The 16760-nt window shown below is 41.1% G+C and overlaps 1 protein-coding gene across 1 annotated transcript; it reads right to left on the reverse strand.

Moving 5' to 3' along the window:
• Positions 1-1354: 1354 nt before the first annotated feature.
• Ska2 (spindle and kinetochore associated complex subunit 2) lies at positions 1355-15625 on the reverse strand. The gene is made up of 4 exons (XM_021178167.3): positions 15536-15625; positions 8631-8717; positions 6724-6900; positions 1355-2304 (listed from the first exon to the last, which is right to left on the reverse strand). Exons 1-4 carry the CDS (start codon positions 15566-15568, stop codon positions 2239-2241), a joined length of 363 nt encoding a protein of 120 aa, XP_021033826.1. The 5' UTR covers positions 15569-15625; the 3' UTR covers positions 1355-2238.
• Positions 15626-16760: the final 1135 nt, after the last annotated feature.

Genomic DNA, 16760 nt, shown 5'->3' on the forward strand with positions numbered 1-16760 from the left:
TGTGGCCCAACTCACCTGGAACTCCATAGTGGGTTTGAGTATAGTACCTTCTTGACTCCTCTCAGCCTACTAAACCGGTTTTCTATGCACCTCTCAGTATATACCTTAAGCTGGGTTTGGAGGTGATTGTAACCGCACACACAGGTACATAAGGCAAGTTGAATTCCAGGCCATCATGAACCATACGCTGGGACCTGCTCTCAGAACAGTAATCTATCAGGCTCAGCCTGGTTGCACAGCATGCAATCCCAGAACTCAGGAGGGAGAGGCAGACAGAGTTCTGTGCTTATAACAAATTTTAAAAGAAGGTATGAAAATTTATGTATGTAATCCCAGCACTGAAGTGAGATTATCTCTAGTTCCAGTCCAACATGGCTTACAGAGTGAGATCCTGTCTCAAAAAAACAAAACAAAACAAATAAACAAACAAAAAACCAAGAGAAGGCTGAAAAGATAGCACCTGCTGCTCTTCCAGAGGACCCAGGTGCAATTCACAGCACCAAGACAGCAGCGCACAACTGTCTGTAGCTCCATTTCCAGGGGATCTGCCACCCATTTCTGGCCTCCCTGGGCACCAGGCATGAACATCAGGCACAGACAGATATGCAGGCAAAATACTCATGTACTTAAAATAAAAATAAATCGTTTTTGTTTGTTTTGTTTTGTTTTGCCAGACAGGGTTTCTCTGTGTAGCCCTGGCTGTCCTGGAACTCACTCTGTAGGCCAGCCTGGCCTCGAAGTCAGAAATTCGACTGCCTCTGCCTCCCAAGTGCTGGGATTAAAGGCATGCGCCACCACTGCCTGGCTAAAATAAATCTTTAAAGAGAAAACAGGACCAGCTTTGTTTCTAGCACCCAGAGCAGAAGCAAGTGATCTGAGTTCTAGGCCAGCCTGATCTACATCGGTCCAGACCAGCCTGGGGTTCATAGTAAAGTCCTGTCTCAAAACAAAAACAAACAGATGGGCACAGTTTCTCCTCCCTGTAATCACAACACTAAAGGGCTGAAGCAGGCAGGTCACCAAGGTACCTAGACAAACCTGAACCATAGAAGGACTCTGTTTCAATAAATAAATAGATAGATAGATAGATAAATAGATAAATAAATAAATAAATAAGAAAATTGTAGGGACATAACTCAGTGGTAGATTATATCCTAAGCATGCATGTGTCACCCTAGATTCAAGCCCAGAACCACAAAAAATAGTGAAACTGATTTACACACACACACACACTGGATAATAATAGCAGATGTGTCAGTGATTTTAGTCTGTCATTCATATAGAATAAACAACTACAAAACTACACTGAAAGATAACATATTATTCTAACACCAATAGAAAGTCTAAAACAGCATTTGAAAACAAGCTCATGATGTTTTATTACTAGCAAGCAATGGGAAGAAGGAAAAAAAAATTAAAGTTCTCACAAAACATCCTATTAATTTGTTAGATTTTTTGGGAAAACTGGACAGTATATACATACAAGTAAGTGTGTTATTAACTGTAATGTACATTAAAGAAAAAAAATACAGGGTTGGGATGTGGCTCAGCTGAGCCGTGCTAGCTGGTACTATACAAACCAGACCTGCTTCTGCACACTGGGAGTCCCAGCACTCAGGAGGTACCAATGTCAAATATTATCCCTATTGACACCAAATCTGAGGCCAGCCTGGGATATGGAAGACCTTGTCACAGACAGACAGACAGACAGACAGACAATGCCCAGCGTGATAGTAAAGGCAGGCATCTCTAGGATTCAGAGCTGGTCTGGTCTACATAGTGAGCTCCAGGGCCAGCCAGAGCTACATAGTGAAACCTTGTCTCAAAAGAGCAAACAACACCTGAATATTTATACAAGTATTTTGCCCATTTACATCCTGAACAAAATGTACATAAATATTATTTTACAAAATCGCAAAACATCTAAAATTATGCCAACACTATGCAAAAAGAAAATAGAAAATTAAAAAAAAATTAGTACTAAGGGATTTCATTGCCTAAAAGGACCAAATGATGCTGGGTATCAGTATTTACATTGTTTTATTTCCACCCCATCCTTTTGGTTTTCAGTCGCAGGACATCTACGCTTCTTACAATTTCCTCATATGAAATGCATCACGATCCTCTCAGTCAAGGAAAATGTCAGGCTTCCTCATCAGCCCCAGCCTCTAGACATCTTGCCCAATCTGTAGAGTTAGTCTTCTCTCCACCAGCATTCCTCTTTAACATTCTTTTTTATCAGTCCGGCACGTGAGACTTTAATGGCTCTATCGCAGCTTTCTCTTCTTCAGTCAGTAGAGTTAGCTAGAAAAACAAATAACAAAATGTTTATTTCAAAACCTTCAAAGGTTGTTAAATGAGTTAAATTTTGCTTCATTGCACAAATTTTTCCATAATCGTATACTACATATTTAGTCTTGAAACATGAAAGGCAAGGGAAAACAATAGCCATCTGGCTATTTATATACTGTAGTTCAGTTTTCAAAGAACTTGCAATTAGGCTGCACAACCAAGATCAAGACATCAAACAAAGGACTATCATTTAACAGAACTAAATGTATGTTTGAATACCATATTTAGAAAAGAGATTTGGACCAAAACAGTAGGAATTTTACCCAGAGAAATAACTGTGTGCTGAATTTTGAAGACCCCTATCTCAAAAAAAATTTAAAAAAATAAATAAGCCAGGCAATGGTGGTATACACCTTTAATCCCAGCATTTAGGAGGCAAAGACAGGCTGTTCTCTGGAGGCCAGCCTGATCTACAGAGTGAGTTCTAGAACAGCCAGGGCTACACAGAGAAACCCTGTCTCTGGAAGGGGAAGGGGGCGGGGGGGGAAGTACTGATAAGTAATAATGGATGATTAGAGGCTGGAGAGATGGCTCCCCAGTTAAGAGCACCAATTGCTCTTCCAGAGGTCCTGAGTTCAAATTCCAGCAACCACATGGTGGCTTACAACCATCTGATGCCCTCTTCTGGTGTGTCTGAAGAAAGCAATGGTGTACTCATATACATTTTGTTTGTTTGTTTGTTTGTTTTTTGAGACAGGGTTTCTCTATGTAGCCCTGGCTATCCTGGAATTCACTTTGTAAACCAGGCTGGCCTTGAACTCAGAAATCCTCCCGCCTCTGCTTTCCAAGTACTGGGATTAAAGGCGTGCGCCACCATGCCGGGCGCTAAATAAATCTTTTTAAAAAATAAATACTGCATGATTAGAAAACAGCCAGAAATAACTATCCACACAAAGCAGGTCAGAGCAAGAGCAAGAGACAGAAGGGAATACAATGAACACTGAAAGATATTTACAGAACACCAAAAAGGTAGCTGAGAAGGGTTAGACTGGAAAATAACACAAGCTACAGCTCCAAATTCTGAAGTAGTTACAAACCAGCCTAATTATACAGGTCACCTCTAGAAAGATGACCAGTTCTGGAACATGCCAGAACCAGCATCTCTAAGGTAGCTCAGGCCAACTTTCCATGAAGCTGGAAGCAATCTCTATCTGCACTGTCTGACCAGAAGATGAAGAACTGAGTTCTTAGGTTATGGAATTACATTTAAATTTATATAACCATGTGTGGTTATTGAATAGCCCAGTTGTCCAAAACCTCAAAACTCCATGATTCTTCCAGGCAGCTGGTTTGATGGATTAACACTGGCCCAAACATATTCATATGTGTAAAATTTTATGCTCATACTGTCCGCCCCAAACAGTTGCAGAACTTTTCTGCTTCAAAGGAAGGGAGTGATGTAAGAGGAATGTAAACATGTTCTCAATAAATCCCTGTTATTCCTAAGATTGCTAGGCAAAACTTTTCAGACCACTATAAGTCCACAGACCACTATGTTATCAAGTGCCTAAGAAGCCAAGAGAGTGACAAAGCCCTGAAACTAGAGTTATGAACAACTATAAGCTGCTCTGTGGGTGCTGGCAATCAATCTTGGGACCTCTACAAGAACAGCAAGTGTTCTTAACTGCTGAGCCATCTCTCCAATCCCTGCAGTAATTTTTCTTAACTCTGGTTTTTTGAAGCATCTTTCAATAAAAAACAATATATTCTTTTGAAGCCTTTTTTATTGACAATTATTATTTTTTGTTCTAAAGTTTTGTTTTGTTTCTGTTTGTTGTTGGTTTTTTTGTCTGTTTTGAGACAGAATCTTACTCTGTAGCCCATACTGTCCTAGAATCGACATCAATTCTGCCTTATCCTTCCAAGTACTGCATTTACAGTCAGGATTGCCATACCCAGGGTTCTGGTACAAATCTCTCTCTCTAGTTAATAACCTTTTATAACTGAGCATACTTAAGCCTCCGCATCTTAGATATTTCTATTACTCACTTACCACCACCCCCAAATTCCTCTTCTGTTCTTGGCTCCCTATTTATTAAGATTACCAATTTAAATGTCCTTTTGAATATAGTTAATTCAAAGACACTGCGTTACTTTTCAGAATGAAAAGTCACGGTCACAGGTAAAGATTAGAGCAGTTTTACTTTCTGTTGCACATAATGCACCATTTTCCTTAATTACATACAGATGCTCACAAAATAATGGTAAAGCCTTTTAGGTTATTTTAGAGCATTTCAGTAAATCTTTGGTTAAAGGTAGCCTTTGACTTCATTCTCAAACATTTGTCCCTGTTACTGAAAAAAAAAAGCTTTTAAAATTTAAAAAGCCTTTATAAATTCTATCCAACATGCACCCCTTCTTGCCCCCTCTTCCCTGAGCAGGAAATCCCTTTCTGGTGATCCCGAGGGTCAAACCCAGGGCCATAAGCCAAGTCAGTAACCTTCCACTGAGCTCTACAGACAGCTCAGCTGCATGGCCTCTGGGCTCTAGGCTCAAAGCTACTCTCGGCCATACAACCCTCTAATAGGTGCCATTTCCATTTCTTTCACATTTAGACAACAGACAGGCTTAAATATGCCCATTTACAAAAGTTATTACTAGAGCGAGAGATTTGTACCAAGACAGCTGGGTATGGCAATCCTGACACTATAAGTTCCATTGATTTGCCCCCTTTAAACTTGAACATCTCTAAGTATGAATGCCACATCTGTAATTTAACTAAACTTTATGTCTTAGTCAGGGTTTCTATTCCTGCACAAACATCATGACCAAGAAGCAAGTTGGGGAGGAAAGGGTTTATTCGGCTTACACTTCCATGCTGCTGTTCAGCACCAAAGGAAGTCAGGACTGGAACTCAAGCAGGTCAGAAAGCAGGAGCTGATGCAGAGGCCATGGAGGGATGTTCTTTACTGACTTGCTTCCCCTGGCTTGCTCAGCCTGCTCTCTTATAGAACCCAAGACTACCAGCCCAGAGATGGTCCCACCCACAAGGGGCCTTTCCCCTTGATCACTAATTGAGAAAATGCCTTACAGTTGGACCTCATAGAGGCATCTCAACTTAAGCTCCTTTCTCTGTGATAACTCCAGCTATGTCAAGTTGACACAAAACCAGCCAGTACACTTTAAAATCTCATTTTTAAAAAACATTAATTGTTGTTATTTTTAATTATGTATATGGCGTGTGGCTGGCACCCATACATGCTTTTAATACTAGCATTTCAGAGGCACAGGCTGGCTGATCTGTATGAGTTAGGGGTCATTCTGGTTTTATAAGCAAGTCTCAGGGCAGCCAGAGCTACATAGAGAGACCCTGTCTCAAATAAACAGAAAAACATAAAGTTGTTAATTATGTGTATGTCAGTGTGTGGGTGTGTACATGTAACATGTACATGCTAATTATGTGTATGTCAGTGTGTGGGTGTGTACATGTGAGTGTCATGCCCGGGGACAAAGGACACAGAACCCTTGCCAATGGACTTAGTGCAGGTTGTTAGTGAACTGCCTACCGTGGGTGCTGGGTCCTCTGGGAGAGCAGTGTGTGTTCTTATTGCTTCTACTGCTCAGGTACCCATCCAGACCCATCGACTTGTCCCTTTTTGTTTTTTCCTCGTTTTTTTGAGACAGGGTTTCTCTGTGTAGCCCTGGCTGTCCTGGAACTCACTTTGTAGACCAGGCTGGCCTCGAACTCAGAAATCCGCCTGCCTCTGCCTCCCAAGTGCTGGGATCAAAGGCGTGCGCCAGCACGCCCGGCTGCCTTGTCCCATTTTTAAAGTGATGAGTACAAGTGCACACTATTCCAATATGACTGTCATAGATTTTAAACTAATATAGTTTCCTTTTTTAAGGCTCACAACCTGCCTTCCAATCATTTCTCTTACTTGGCATAATCTCTTCCAAAAATGAACGTTTCCATAGATTTTTTTACATCTGGCCTAATTATTTCTCCCTTCAGACGTTTCTACTTGTGGCTGATTTTATAGTTTACATGATTTAGACTGGGAACTGGGGATGACAAGGAACTGGGGATAGAATATTTGCATAGTATGCAAAGAATCCCAAGTCTGTCTGTCTGTCTTTTCTTCATTCCTTCACCACCCCAGTCAGGTCCAAGAGCCTGGGAGCAGTGCACGGATGTGGCACAACATATTGGGGTTTTATTTTTTTAAAACAATATTCACAACTTAAACTTCACAAATCCAACAAGCAGTAGCAGCACAAACTCAGGAGGCAGAGGCAGGTGGATTTATGCGTTCGAGGCCAGCCTGGTCTACAGAGTGAGTCCAGGACAGCCAGGGCTACACAGAAAAACCTGTCTTGGGGTGGCGGTGGGGAACAACTTCACAATTCCAACCTATAAACTGGAAACATTACCTCCAGGTTTGTTTGCTGTTGTAGTTCTTGTATCATGGTCATTGTTTTGTTCAAAGTAGCACAAATGCAGCTCTTGTTCTCCTTTTGCTCGACAGAAACTGCCTTAAAGCGTGCACATAAAGCTTGATAGCGAGACTTTATTGCTGATAATTCCTTTAAAACTGTAACTGCATTTTTCTACATCAGAAAAAAATAAGGTTGGTATATATTAAATGATGTTGCAGAAATATTAAGCTTATTTTTTTAAAGATTTATTTATTTTATATGAATACACTGTAGCTGTCTTCAGACACACCAGAAGAGGGCGTCAGATCTCATTACAGATGGTTGTGAGCCTCCATGTGGTTGCTGGGATTTGAACTCAGGACCTCTGGAAGAGCAGTCAGTGCTCTTAACCGCTGAGCCATCTCTCCAGCCCCCTAAGCTTATTTTTAAATCAATATTTACAACACCTTCTACCACATATTTATTTCACCACTATGCAACCCTGGTTGTCCTAAAACACTACATAGACCAGGCTGACCTACTTAGAGCCATCTGCTTCTACTTCCTAAACACTATGATAAAAGGTGTGCACCATCAGGCCCAGCTAGAAAGGACATACCCTTGTTTGTACAGAAGCACACAAATACAGATACACACAAAATCAAATAAATACTTAAAATTTTAAAGGAAATTGTGGCAGCGATATAACATGGATGAATTCTGTGTTTTTGTGTGAGTGCGAGCACGCGTGCCACCTTTTAGGAGTGGAGGTCACAGAATGACTCTCGAGGGTGGGTTCAAGGATCTGGACTCAGGTTGTCAGTCCTGCTTGGAAAGCCCAGGTTCTGAATATGAGGACATTTTGGATGAAATAAGCCAGTCACTAACGAACAGATACAGACTTAAGAGCAGTAAAATTCACAAGGGCTGGAGTTAGGTAGTGCTGATGGGGGCGTGCGCTGTAGTGAGTGCAGTGTGTTAACTTTGGAAAGATGAAAACATGCTAAGATAGCCAGCCCTTGGCCAGGACAGCCAGAGCTACACAGAAAAACCCTGTAACCCTGTCTTGAAAGAAAAAAAAAAAAAAAAAAAAAAAAAACAGGCAAAGAAAAGGCAACCAGCTGAGACGGATGGTGGAGATACATGCTTAACAAAGCAAATGAATGAAATGAAAACAGCACCTGAATGGTACACTTCACAAAGATTTACATGGCCAAGGACAATGGCAGATGTTTATAATCCCAGCAAACAGGAGGCTTAAATTGATAAGAAGTTCCTTCCAGACTGGATCCTGGGTTCCATAGCAAATTTGAGACCAGCCTAGGCTACATAATTTTAAGGCTAAACCTAGACTAGATACTGAGACTGTTTCAAAGTTATAAAAAAAAATTTTTTTTTAATGACAACTATTTTTGAACATCCTGATGATTCCCGAAAATATCAGGTATGAGTTGCTTTTCTGACTAGTAATTTCATGCCTAGATATACCCACAGAAATGAAAATATGTGCACACAGAACTTCTACATGAATGTTAACAAAGGGGCTATTCATTGTACCTAAAGGTAGGAACGGCCTGAATAGCTCACAGATGAGTAGATTAAAAAAAATAAATAAAACCATCAACAGTATAGTTCTACAATGAATAGCTTCTAACTATAGAAAAGAATTAAGTACTGGTCATGTTACAACATGGAATAAAGCTGGGAACATGCTAACTGAGAGGTAAGAAAACCCAGGCATGGTAGTGCACGCCTTTAATCCCAGCACTTGCGAAGCAGAGGCAGGCGGATTTCTGAGTTCGAGGCCAGCCTGGTCTACAGAGTGAGTTCCAGGACAGCCAGGGCTACACAGAGAAACCCTGTCTCAAAAACAACAACAACAAAACAAAAACAAACAGATTTACTTATTCCCAATTAATTACCTCTCCTGCTGAATGTGGGTGATTACTCTTGACCTCATATTCCAGCCTATATTGAAGGTAATCCAAATCAGAATCAGCTTTCTGGAACTAAAAAACCAGTATACATATATTATTTAGTAAACAAAAATATATTATTAAACATAATTATTCATTCTTTTCATGTTTGAATACTATACTAATATGTGATAAAACACTCATCCTACATTTGTAGATATAAAGTACAGATCAGCATTTGGGAGGCAGAGACAAGGGGATCTCTTTACATTTGAGGCCATCTTGGTCTACAGAGCAAGTTCCAGAACAGCCAAGGCTACAAAAAGTAACCCTGTCTCCAAAAACAGAAGTATATACAAGCCAGGCAGTGCTGGCTCACCCCTTTGATTCCAGCACATGGGAGGCAAAGTTTGACAGCTCTGTGTGAGTTTGAGGCCGAGTTCAGGACAGCCAGGCTACAGGGAAAAACCCTGACTCCTGGGTGAAAAAAATATGAACAAAACCAAACAAGCTTATAAAGCAAACACTATCCATACTACTCTTATCAAAGCCTTAAAAGTAAGGCTGGCTGTGCTGAATGGCAACATGAACCAGCAGGTAATGTTGCCTGCAGTCACGCCTGATGACCTGAGTTCAAACCCAAGATCCACATGGCGAAAGGAAAGACTTAAGCTTGCTTTGGTTGTTCTGTGACAGAGTTTAATGTAAACCAGGTAGACCTAGGGCTGGCTACAGCAGAAAATAAGTTTGAAATCCTAACCCTCCAGTTTATCCCTCTGGAGTGGCTGGAATTAGAGGCCACCTTCACTATCAGGCAGAGCTAGGATCCAGTCCCAGGGCCTCTGGTATGCCTCACCAAGCTACATCCATCTGGGAACCTACCTGGTGAACTTTAGGCCTCTACATGTGCCAGAGCATGTGCACCACCACACACATGCATTAGCTATTTTATATAGGACTGTGTTAAATCTTGTTAAGCTTTCATTTGGGAGCTGGAGAAAGAATTCAATGGTTAAGAGAGCTCTTAGTCTTGCAGAGCATCTAGGTTTGTTCCATTCTCAGCATCCACATGATTGCTCAAAACCAACTGTAACTGAGTTTCAGAAGATCCAGTACCCTCTTCTGACTTCCAAAAGTTCCTGCACACATGTGACGACACAGTCTCAAGCAAGCACACACATACACATAAAAATATTAAATACTTTACCAAAAATTTTTCTTTTAAATCTATGTTTGTTTGTGTGTCTATGTTTGCCTTGCCATGTGTGTAAAGAAACCCACAGAGGCCACAAGAGTGTATGATCCTCTCAAGTTGGAATCCCAAACAAGTGTAAGCTGCCCAACCTGGGTGCTGAGCGGAGAAGCAAACTCCAGTCCTCTGGAAAACAAGAAGCTCTTTGACCCCAGAGCTATCACTCCAGCCCCCAAACCACAAATCTCCAAGAAAAAAAAAAAAAAAAAAGATTAGTGACATTAGATTGAGAAAAAAAAAATGTGTGCATGTGTCTGCGGTTTATGTGTATGCCGGTATGTACATATACCATGTACCATGCATGGACGGGAAGACTTTAAGACATTAAAAAAAAGATATACCAGTTGCAAATAAGCACATGAAAAATATTCAATATCACTAAGAGGACTATGGAAAAGATTTTATCAAACTGTTTACCTTTTGTGTGTGGGTGTGATTTTTCAAGCCATGCATTCCTGAAACTCACTCTGCAGACTAGGTCTCAAACTCAAAGATTCACCACCAACCCTCCCAAGTGATGGGATTAAAGGCTACACCACCACTCAGTTGATTTTAGCAACTTCTCCTAATAGTCCCATTTCCCAGTATTTACACAAAAGAAATAAGAAATTATGGCCACATAAAGACAATGCTTCCAACAAATTTATTTATAGCAGGCAAAGCCTGGAAACAACCCAAGAAACAATTTGTCAGACTTTATACAATGGAATATACTCAACAATAAAAATGAATCAATTATCAACACATGCAACAAAGGCAAGATGGCAAAAGCACTTACAGTAAGTACAAGAATGTAAAACTAAAAGAACAAATACTGAGGTGGCCCATTCAGAGTTCAGAAAAGCACTGTTTGGAAGGAGACTGCCGACAGACACAGAGACTTTTGAAATGAAATGTAATGAAAATGTTTTATTACCTTAGTAGTGGAGAGAGTTACATTATGTATACATTTGCCAAAACTCATCAGTGTACACTTACATTTTTAGTTTTACTTACATAAAATGTACATTAAACTTATTACCAAAAAGTGATGACTTCTGTATGGACAAAAGGATATACTGTGTGACACAATGTGACATACTCTAGCTTCCATGACAAGATTTTTTAATTCTATCTTTATTTTGTTTTGAGGAGGAAGTTGCAAGGGCAGAAAGCCAATACTAAGGGATGGGAAAATGAGTGGAATTGGAGGGCTGCAGTGCATGATGTGAAATTCACAGCCAACAAAAGTTTTTTTTAAAGTGATTTATATTTTATAGTTACAATAATCAAGCCTTTCTAAGTTTTAAGGATTTTATTATTCTGTGTTTGTATTTGTGTGCCTGCAGAGACCAGAAGACAGCACTAAACTGCCTGGAGCTAGAGTTACAAGTGGCTAAGAGTGGCTACTAGATGTGGGTGCCAGGAAGGGAACTCAGGTCCTCTGTAGTGTTAACTGCTGGACCACCTCTCTAGTCCCCTCCCTAAGTGTTAAATTTAAGCATTTCTAATATAATACTAAAATGGACACTAAGATGCAAACCATTACCATAGTAAATAGACACAAGAGACTATCACTTACCAACTCATATAATAAGACCTAACAGTTCCCAGAACCTATTCAAGTCTGTTACAAAAAGAAGCAAATTACAAAGTACTATTCAGTTAGACAGACCATTACTTCACAGCATACAGTAATGAATTTTCAGTGCAATACAGAAATGATAAAATGTTAAGATATTTTTTCAAATGATGACTTTCTAAAAAATATACATAGTAACAAAATTATACAGTTTTCCACACTTAAGGTTATAGAAAACTTTTCACAAATACTGAAGATGTAAGACAAGAACCAGGAAAGGTGTGCAACCTGCTCGCGGATGCTTTGACAATACTATTGCACTGCTAGCTGTAAAGTACAGTAGTGCAATAAAGTCAGAGCAGCCGTTAGCAGTAGTGAGCAGGAAAGGAATGCAAGGCTCAGTGTGCAAAGACCTTAAAGTTGAGTTGCCATTTTAGTCAGAAGACATCCAAAAACCTAAAAACATTTATACCAAAGTTTATTTTTTGAAGGGCAAAGGACCAAAGTGATAATTGGTATTTGGTGACTAACCTGAAATCAGCAGCATTCAGACATAAACGTGCACAGATGTAAAGGAATTTTGTAATATGTCCTGAGCCTTTAGTAGCTAACATGGGCATCATAAAAACTTTATAACTGATATTAACAAAATCAGCTGTAATTACTACTAAGGCAAATATGTGAAAAACTATGTTTTCTGCCTAAATGTAATGTTGGTTAACTCCCTTTCCAGAGCGTCTGGGTTACCTACCATAGAAAACAAGTCCTTTGAGTAATTACTTCAAAACACAAATGAAAAGGATTCAGTGGTTAAGAGTATTTGTTCTTGGGTCCCAGTCCTAGCACACACTTGGTGGCTCAAAATCATCCACGAGAGTTCCACAGGATCCAGTGCCCTCTTCTGACTTCCTCAGGCACCAGGCACAAATGTGGTGCAGAGACAAACATGCAGGCAAAACACTCATATTCATAAAATAAATCTCAAAAGAAAAAGAGAAATATACCTCTCTCAAACCTATATACCCAATTGATCTCTATAGAATTTACTCACATGCGCACATGTGCACAAACACACTTAAGCAGCACTTAAATCTTGTGCTTTGGGGCTGGAGAGATATCTCAGAGGTTAAGGGTAATGGCTGCTCTTCCATAGGTCCTGAGTTCTATTCCCAGCAACAACATGGTGGCTCACAACCCTCTGTTATGGGATCCGATGCCCTCTTCTGGTGTGTCTGAAGAGAGACAGTATACTCACATACATAAAATAAATAAATCTTAAAAAAAAAAATCTCATTTTTTTAAACCCAAGAGTTTATTGAGGGCTACTATAACATGGGAAGCGATTATCAGGGAACCAGTATATTCTGAAGATGATGTTAGCCCAGCCTAACCTTTCATTCTTAAAATATCCTAGGTAGTGAAGAAAGGCATCTGCATTCCCTTCAAACTTAGAACTATCAAAAAAACAATGAGAGGAATAAAATGTTTCTTTAAAAGTCAGAAGTAAACCAAGAAACAGAATCCAAGTATCCTATTACACTGCCTTTGTGAACAATCCCAAGTGGGTTCACAAAAGGAGGCCAGGAGACAAACACCTCTCAATCAGTCAGTGAAGGGAAAACATTAGTGAGCAAAGGTTACCCTACAGTGGATGAGCTTACTCCACCATTAGTAATGCTGGTGGATGAAAAAAACACATTCTCATTAGTCTCACTGACCTTCCTTTAAATGGTCCAGCTCAGCAACTCAGGCAGATCAAATCTACTAAAAAACGGGATACTAATCCTCAAATCCTGGGCTACAAAACCCAAATTTGGGAATATTTAACTCTGTTAACCAATCATTGGGTTTTAAAGACAAATGTTAAAAGGCAAATTTAATTTTTTGAATTAGATGTCAACACAGAAAAAATATCAAATAATGTATTAAGATTAGACTTTTTACAGAGTGAAGATAACTACTGCCTTTGCAAAGGTAAATAGGCACTCCTCTATTATATATGCAAGGGCTCCTCAGCAAATCTTTTTAAGTATTGTAAATCTTTTAAGTATTATAAAGACCTACTAATAAAAGAAGATTGCACAAGGAATCATTTATCTTTGGCTTACAAAGTAACTTTCTCAACAGATACTTTTTTTAAAAAAAGGAACATGGCAATGTGAAGATAAAATGTCTTTTGTTGTCTAGTCAATAAAAAGCAGTTAATATTGAAAATCGTGGTTAAAAATTAATGTTTTTCAAGCCCTTGGTTATGAAAAAAAGTTCAGGAACTTGAAAATTGTAAATGCTACTACCATCAATGTACTTCAGGTTATGTTACAAAGGGAAAAGCTGTTTTCCTTTGATCCTCTGAAAAAAGAAATGTTAAAGCTAGACCATAATTTATACAATATCTAAAATATGTTAAAGTTCAACAACCTCATAACTTCCTAAAACTTACCTTTTACAGGATGTTTAACTTGTATTTTCTTTAAGATAATTTGCTCAATATTTTTTACAAGTTGGAGAATTGATTGCAATGGAAGGGTTAGATAAAGCTCAGAAATTGACCCACCAATTACAAAAAGCAACCTGTTAAAACACAGAATTAGCCTCTAACAAGTAAAAATATCTCCACCTATTCCAGTGCAAGGAATTCATACTATGGGAGAGGAACAAGAGAATTTACATGCAGGTTGTTTGATAGACTCTAACCACAATATTTAACATTTTGTGCGTATTTTAATATGGTAATCACACACCCACACACGAAAAATTCTTAAGTCAAATATTCATTTTTCAAGATTTGGAAAGCAGCAGAAAATTCTTCTCCTCTTCCCGCCCCCACCGCCCCCATCCCCCATCCCCACACTCCCTCCACAAAGAAAGTTTTAAAATACAATGTTAAACAAGACTGGAAATCTTTCTAATAAAATGTGTTTGAAGCATCTGAATTAATTAACGCAAGAGAAAAGAAACTGAAGCCTCACACCTTCTGGTGTGGGAATGGGGAAGGCGGGGTGGTCCTCGCTATCTTCCAGGATCACTCCAAAGTCTATTCCAAAGCAGAAGTTACAAACTCAAGATTTTCCTTGCAGAGAGTAGCTCAGACACAACGGATACCTACGCAGAGGGGAAAAAGGGCAGACTGCAGATGGAGTGTTTTACTTTTGAATATTAATCTTGGTATTTTTTTAAAAAGGGGGTGGTGGTCCGATGATCAACCTGGAAGAAAAGTGATCATGCAAAAGAAGTCTGAAGACAGAACAAGAAAACTAAGAAAAAAGGCGCGGCGATCTAGCGGGCAGTGCAAGGATGGGAGGGCGGGAATAAAGAGAACACTGATGGAGAACGACAAGGCCACTCGGCTGGACGCCCAGTGCACGCCAGCCTTGCCCGCAGCCGCCGAGGGCCTTCGTCCAGGGTTCTCCTTGCACAGAGGAAAGGAATTGAGCATCTGGGAAGCAGAAAGCCGGGCCTGGCGCAACGCCGCTCGCGCCCGGGAAGGAGCTCCAGGCTCGGTCCCCGCGGCGGCTCCTCTCCCACGCCACCTCCAAGCCGCACAGAGCCCGGTCTGCGGATCCGCGGGCAAGTTTCTCGTGCAAGTCTAGCATCCTCTTTCAGACTGTCCCAGCTCGCCTGCGAGTAGGTGCACCGTGGACCTGAATTTCCCCGCGCCCTTAGACTTCTGCCCCACCTCATCCTCCATCCTCCATCCCCCTTTTCGGGAGACGTAAACGACCTCTCTCCTCCGAGCTTTTAAAGACCGTTCCAGTCACGCTTGGGCAAGGAAGGTGGAAATACGTGAGGCGGTAGCTGTGCCGAGCCCGGCTCCAGGAGCCGATGAAGGAGAAAACCAGGACCAGGGAATTACAAAGGCCCCACACCCTCAACATCTCCCGCCATTTCCCTCCCGAGTTCCCCGGATGTAACCCCTTCCCCCGCGGCGGTTAAGAGACCAAGGCGGCGGTAGCTCCCGTAGTGTGCAGAAGGAAGGAACTCAATTCGGGTTCCAGCTTCCACAACCCAGTTTCAGGAGACTCTAAAATGCGCTTCACCTTCTAGGCCATCGGTGGAACACAATAATTACCCAGTAGGTTTCCTTCACTCTCCACTCACCATCAGTTCCAGCTTATCGACCTCCGCCTCCATATTGAATAGTTGACATTCCTCAGACCGCGGAGGCGCTTAAGCTGTAAGCCGTGCTAGCACTGAGGGCCTCTATTGGACAGCTGTCACTCAACGTCTTGCCCTCATTGGCTAGTACGTTCCATCGGCGCCCGCCCATTGGCGCCTGGGTAACGCCCCTCCTTATGAAACGCACTTTCCTGTTGGACAAAGACACAAAACGCCGCAGGGGGATTGGCTGCTGAATATATGAATTTTTCCATTGGCTGCCTTATGGTCCCTACTTTCAAGTTCATACTTGGAAAAGAGTTTGCGATTGGTGTACTCGGAAGCAGCAGCAACCAATGACATAAAAGCTTCCACTGCGGGCCTAGGCGACGTGACACACCTCCTTTTCTCTCTGGCTTCCCCGCCCCTTCTCGCCCGCCTTTCCTTATTCATACAAGAAGCGCCTCAGTTCCGATTGGCCAGGATGTGATGCTCTCTTGGCCAATCGTAGTCCAAGCTGTGCTTTGATCCTTTCAAGACAACGAACCCTGTAGAGACCACGTCTACGATTGGCCGCTCCTCGGCAAGGATTTAATTTTGAAATTTTCTTTATGGTGTGGAAAAGGCTTAGGCCCGAACTTCGTCTAATCCCCAGGCTCTTAGACTAGTAAGTGCAACGACGTTTTTTCTCTTTGTTACCTGGTCCCGTCTTCTGTTATTCGAACTGTTGATGACTGGGTTCTTATGGAGGTGGGGTCCTGAGCTGGACAGGGAAGGGAGATGGAGCAGAAAAGGAAAGTTTTCGGGCAGGCGAAGAGCTCCGCTGGCAACATTTGAGACACATTTTTTATTTAACACTGCAATATATAGTTTAAAGGGATTGTCTTTTGCTCAGTCTTTGTCGTAACTTTTTGCTTCTCAAAGGGGGCCCACCGACTGGCGGTAACTGGCTTCCCTGGGCGCTAGCGAAAAATGCAAATTATAGGAATCTACCCAAATTTCCTATCACAATATTTATTTAACCAGATGCTCTCCCCCGCCATTCTTTAGCGCATTTAAGTTTATGGAGAAGTATTTTATGTTGGGTACTTTTACAGTGTTCCATGATGCAAAGTGACTTCTGGCATCTAATTTAAAAGAATACCCCTTTTACTGTGTGTCTAGTAGTGTGCTGGGTAAGACTAACGACCTGTGGTCACTCTGAGAAAGACAAGGGAAAGAACCGGGT

Source organism: Mus caroli, unplaced genomic scaffold, assembly GCF_978045245.1.
Source record: "Mus caroli unplaced genomic scaffold, Mus_caroli_1 scaffold_13, whole genome shotgun sequence".
Lineage (NCBI taxonomy): Eukaryota > Metazoa > Chordata > Mammalia > Rodentia > Muridae > Mus > Mus caroli.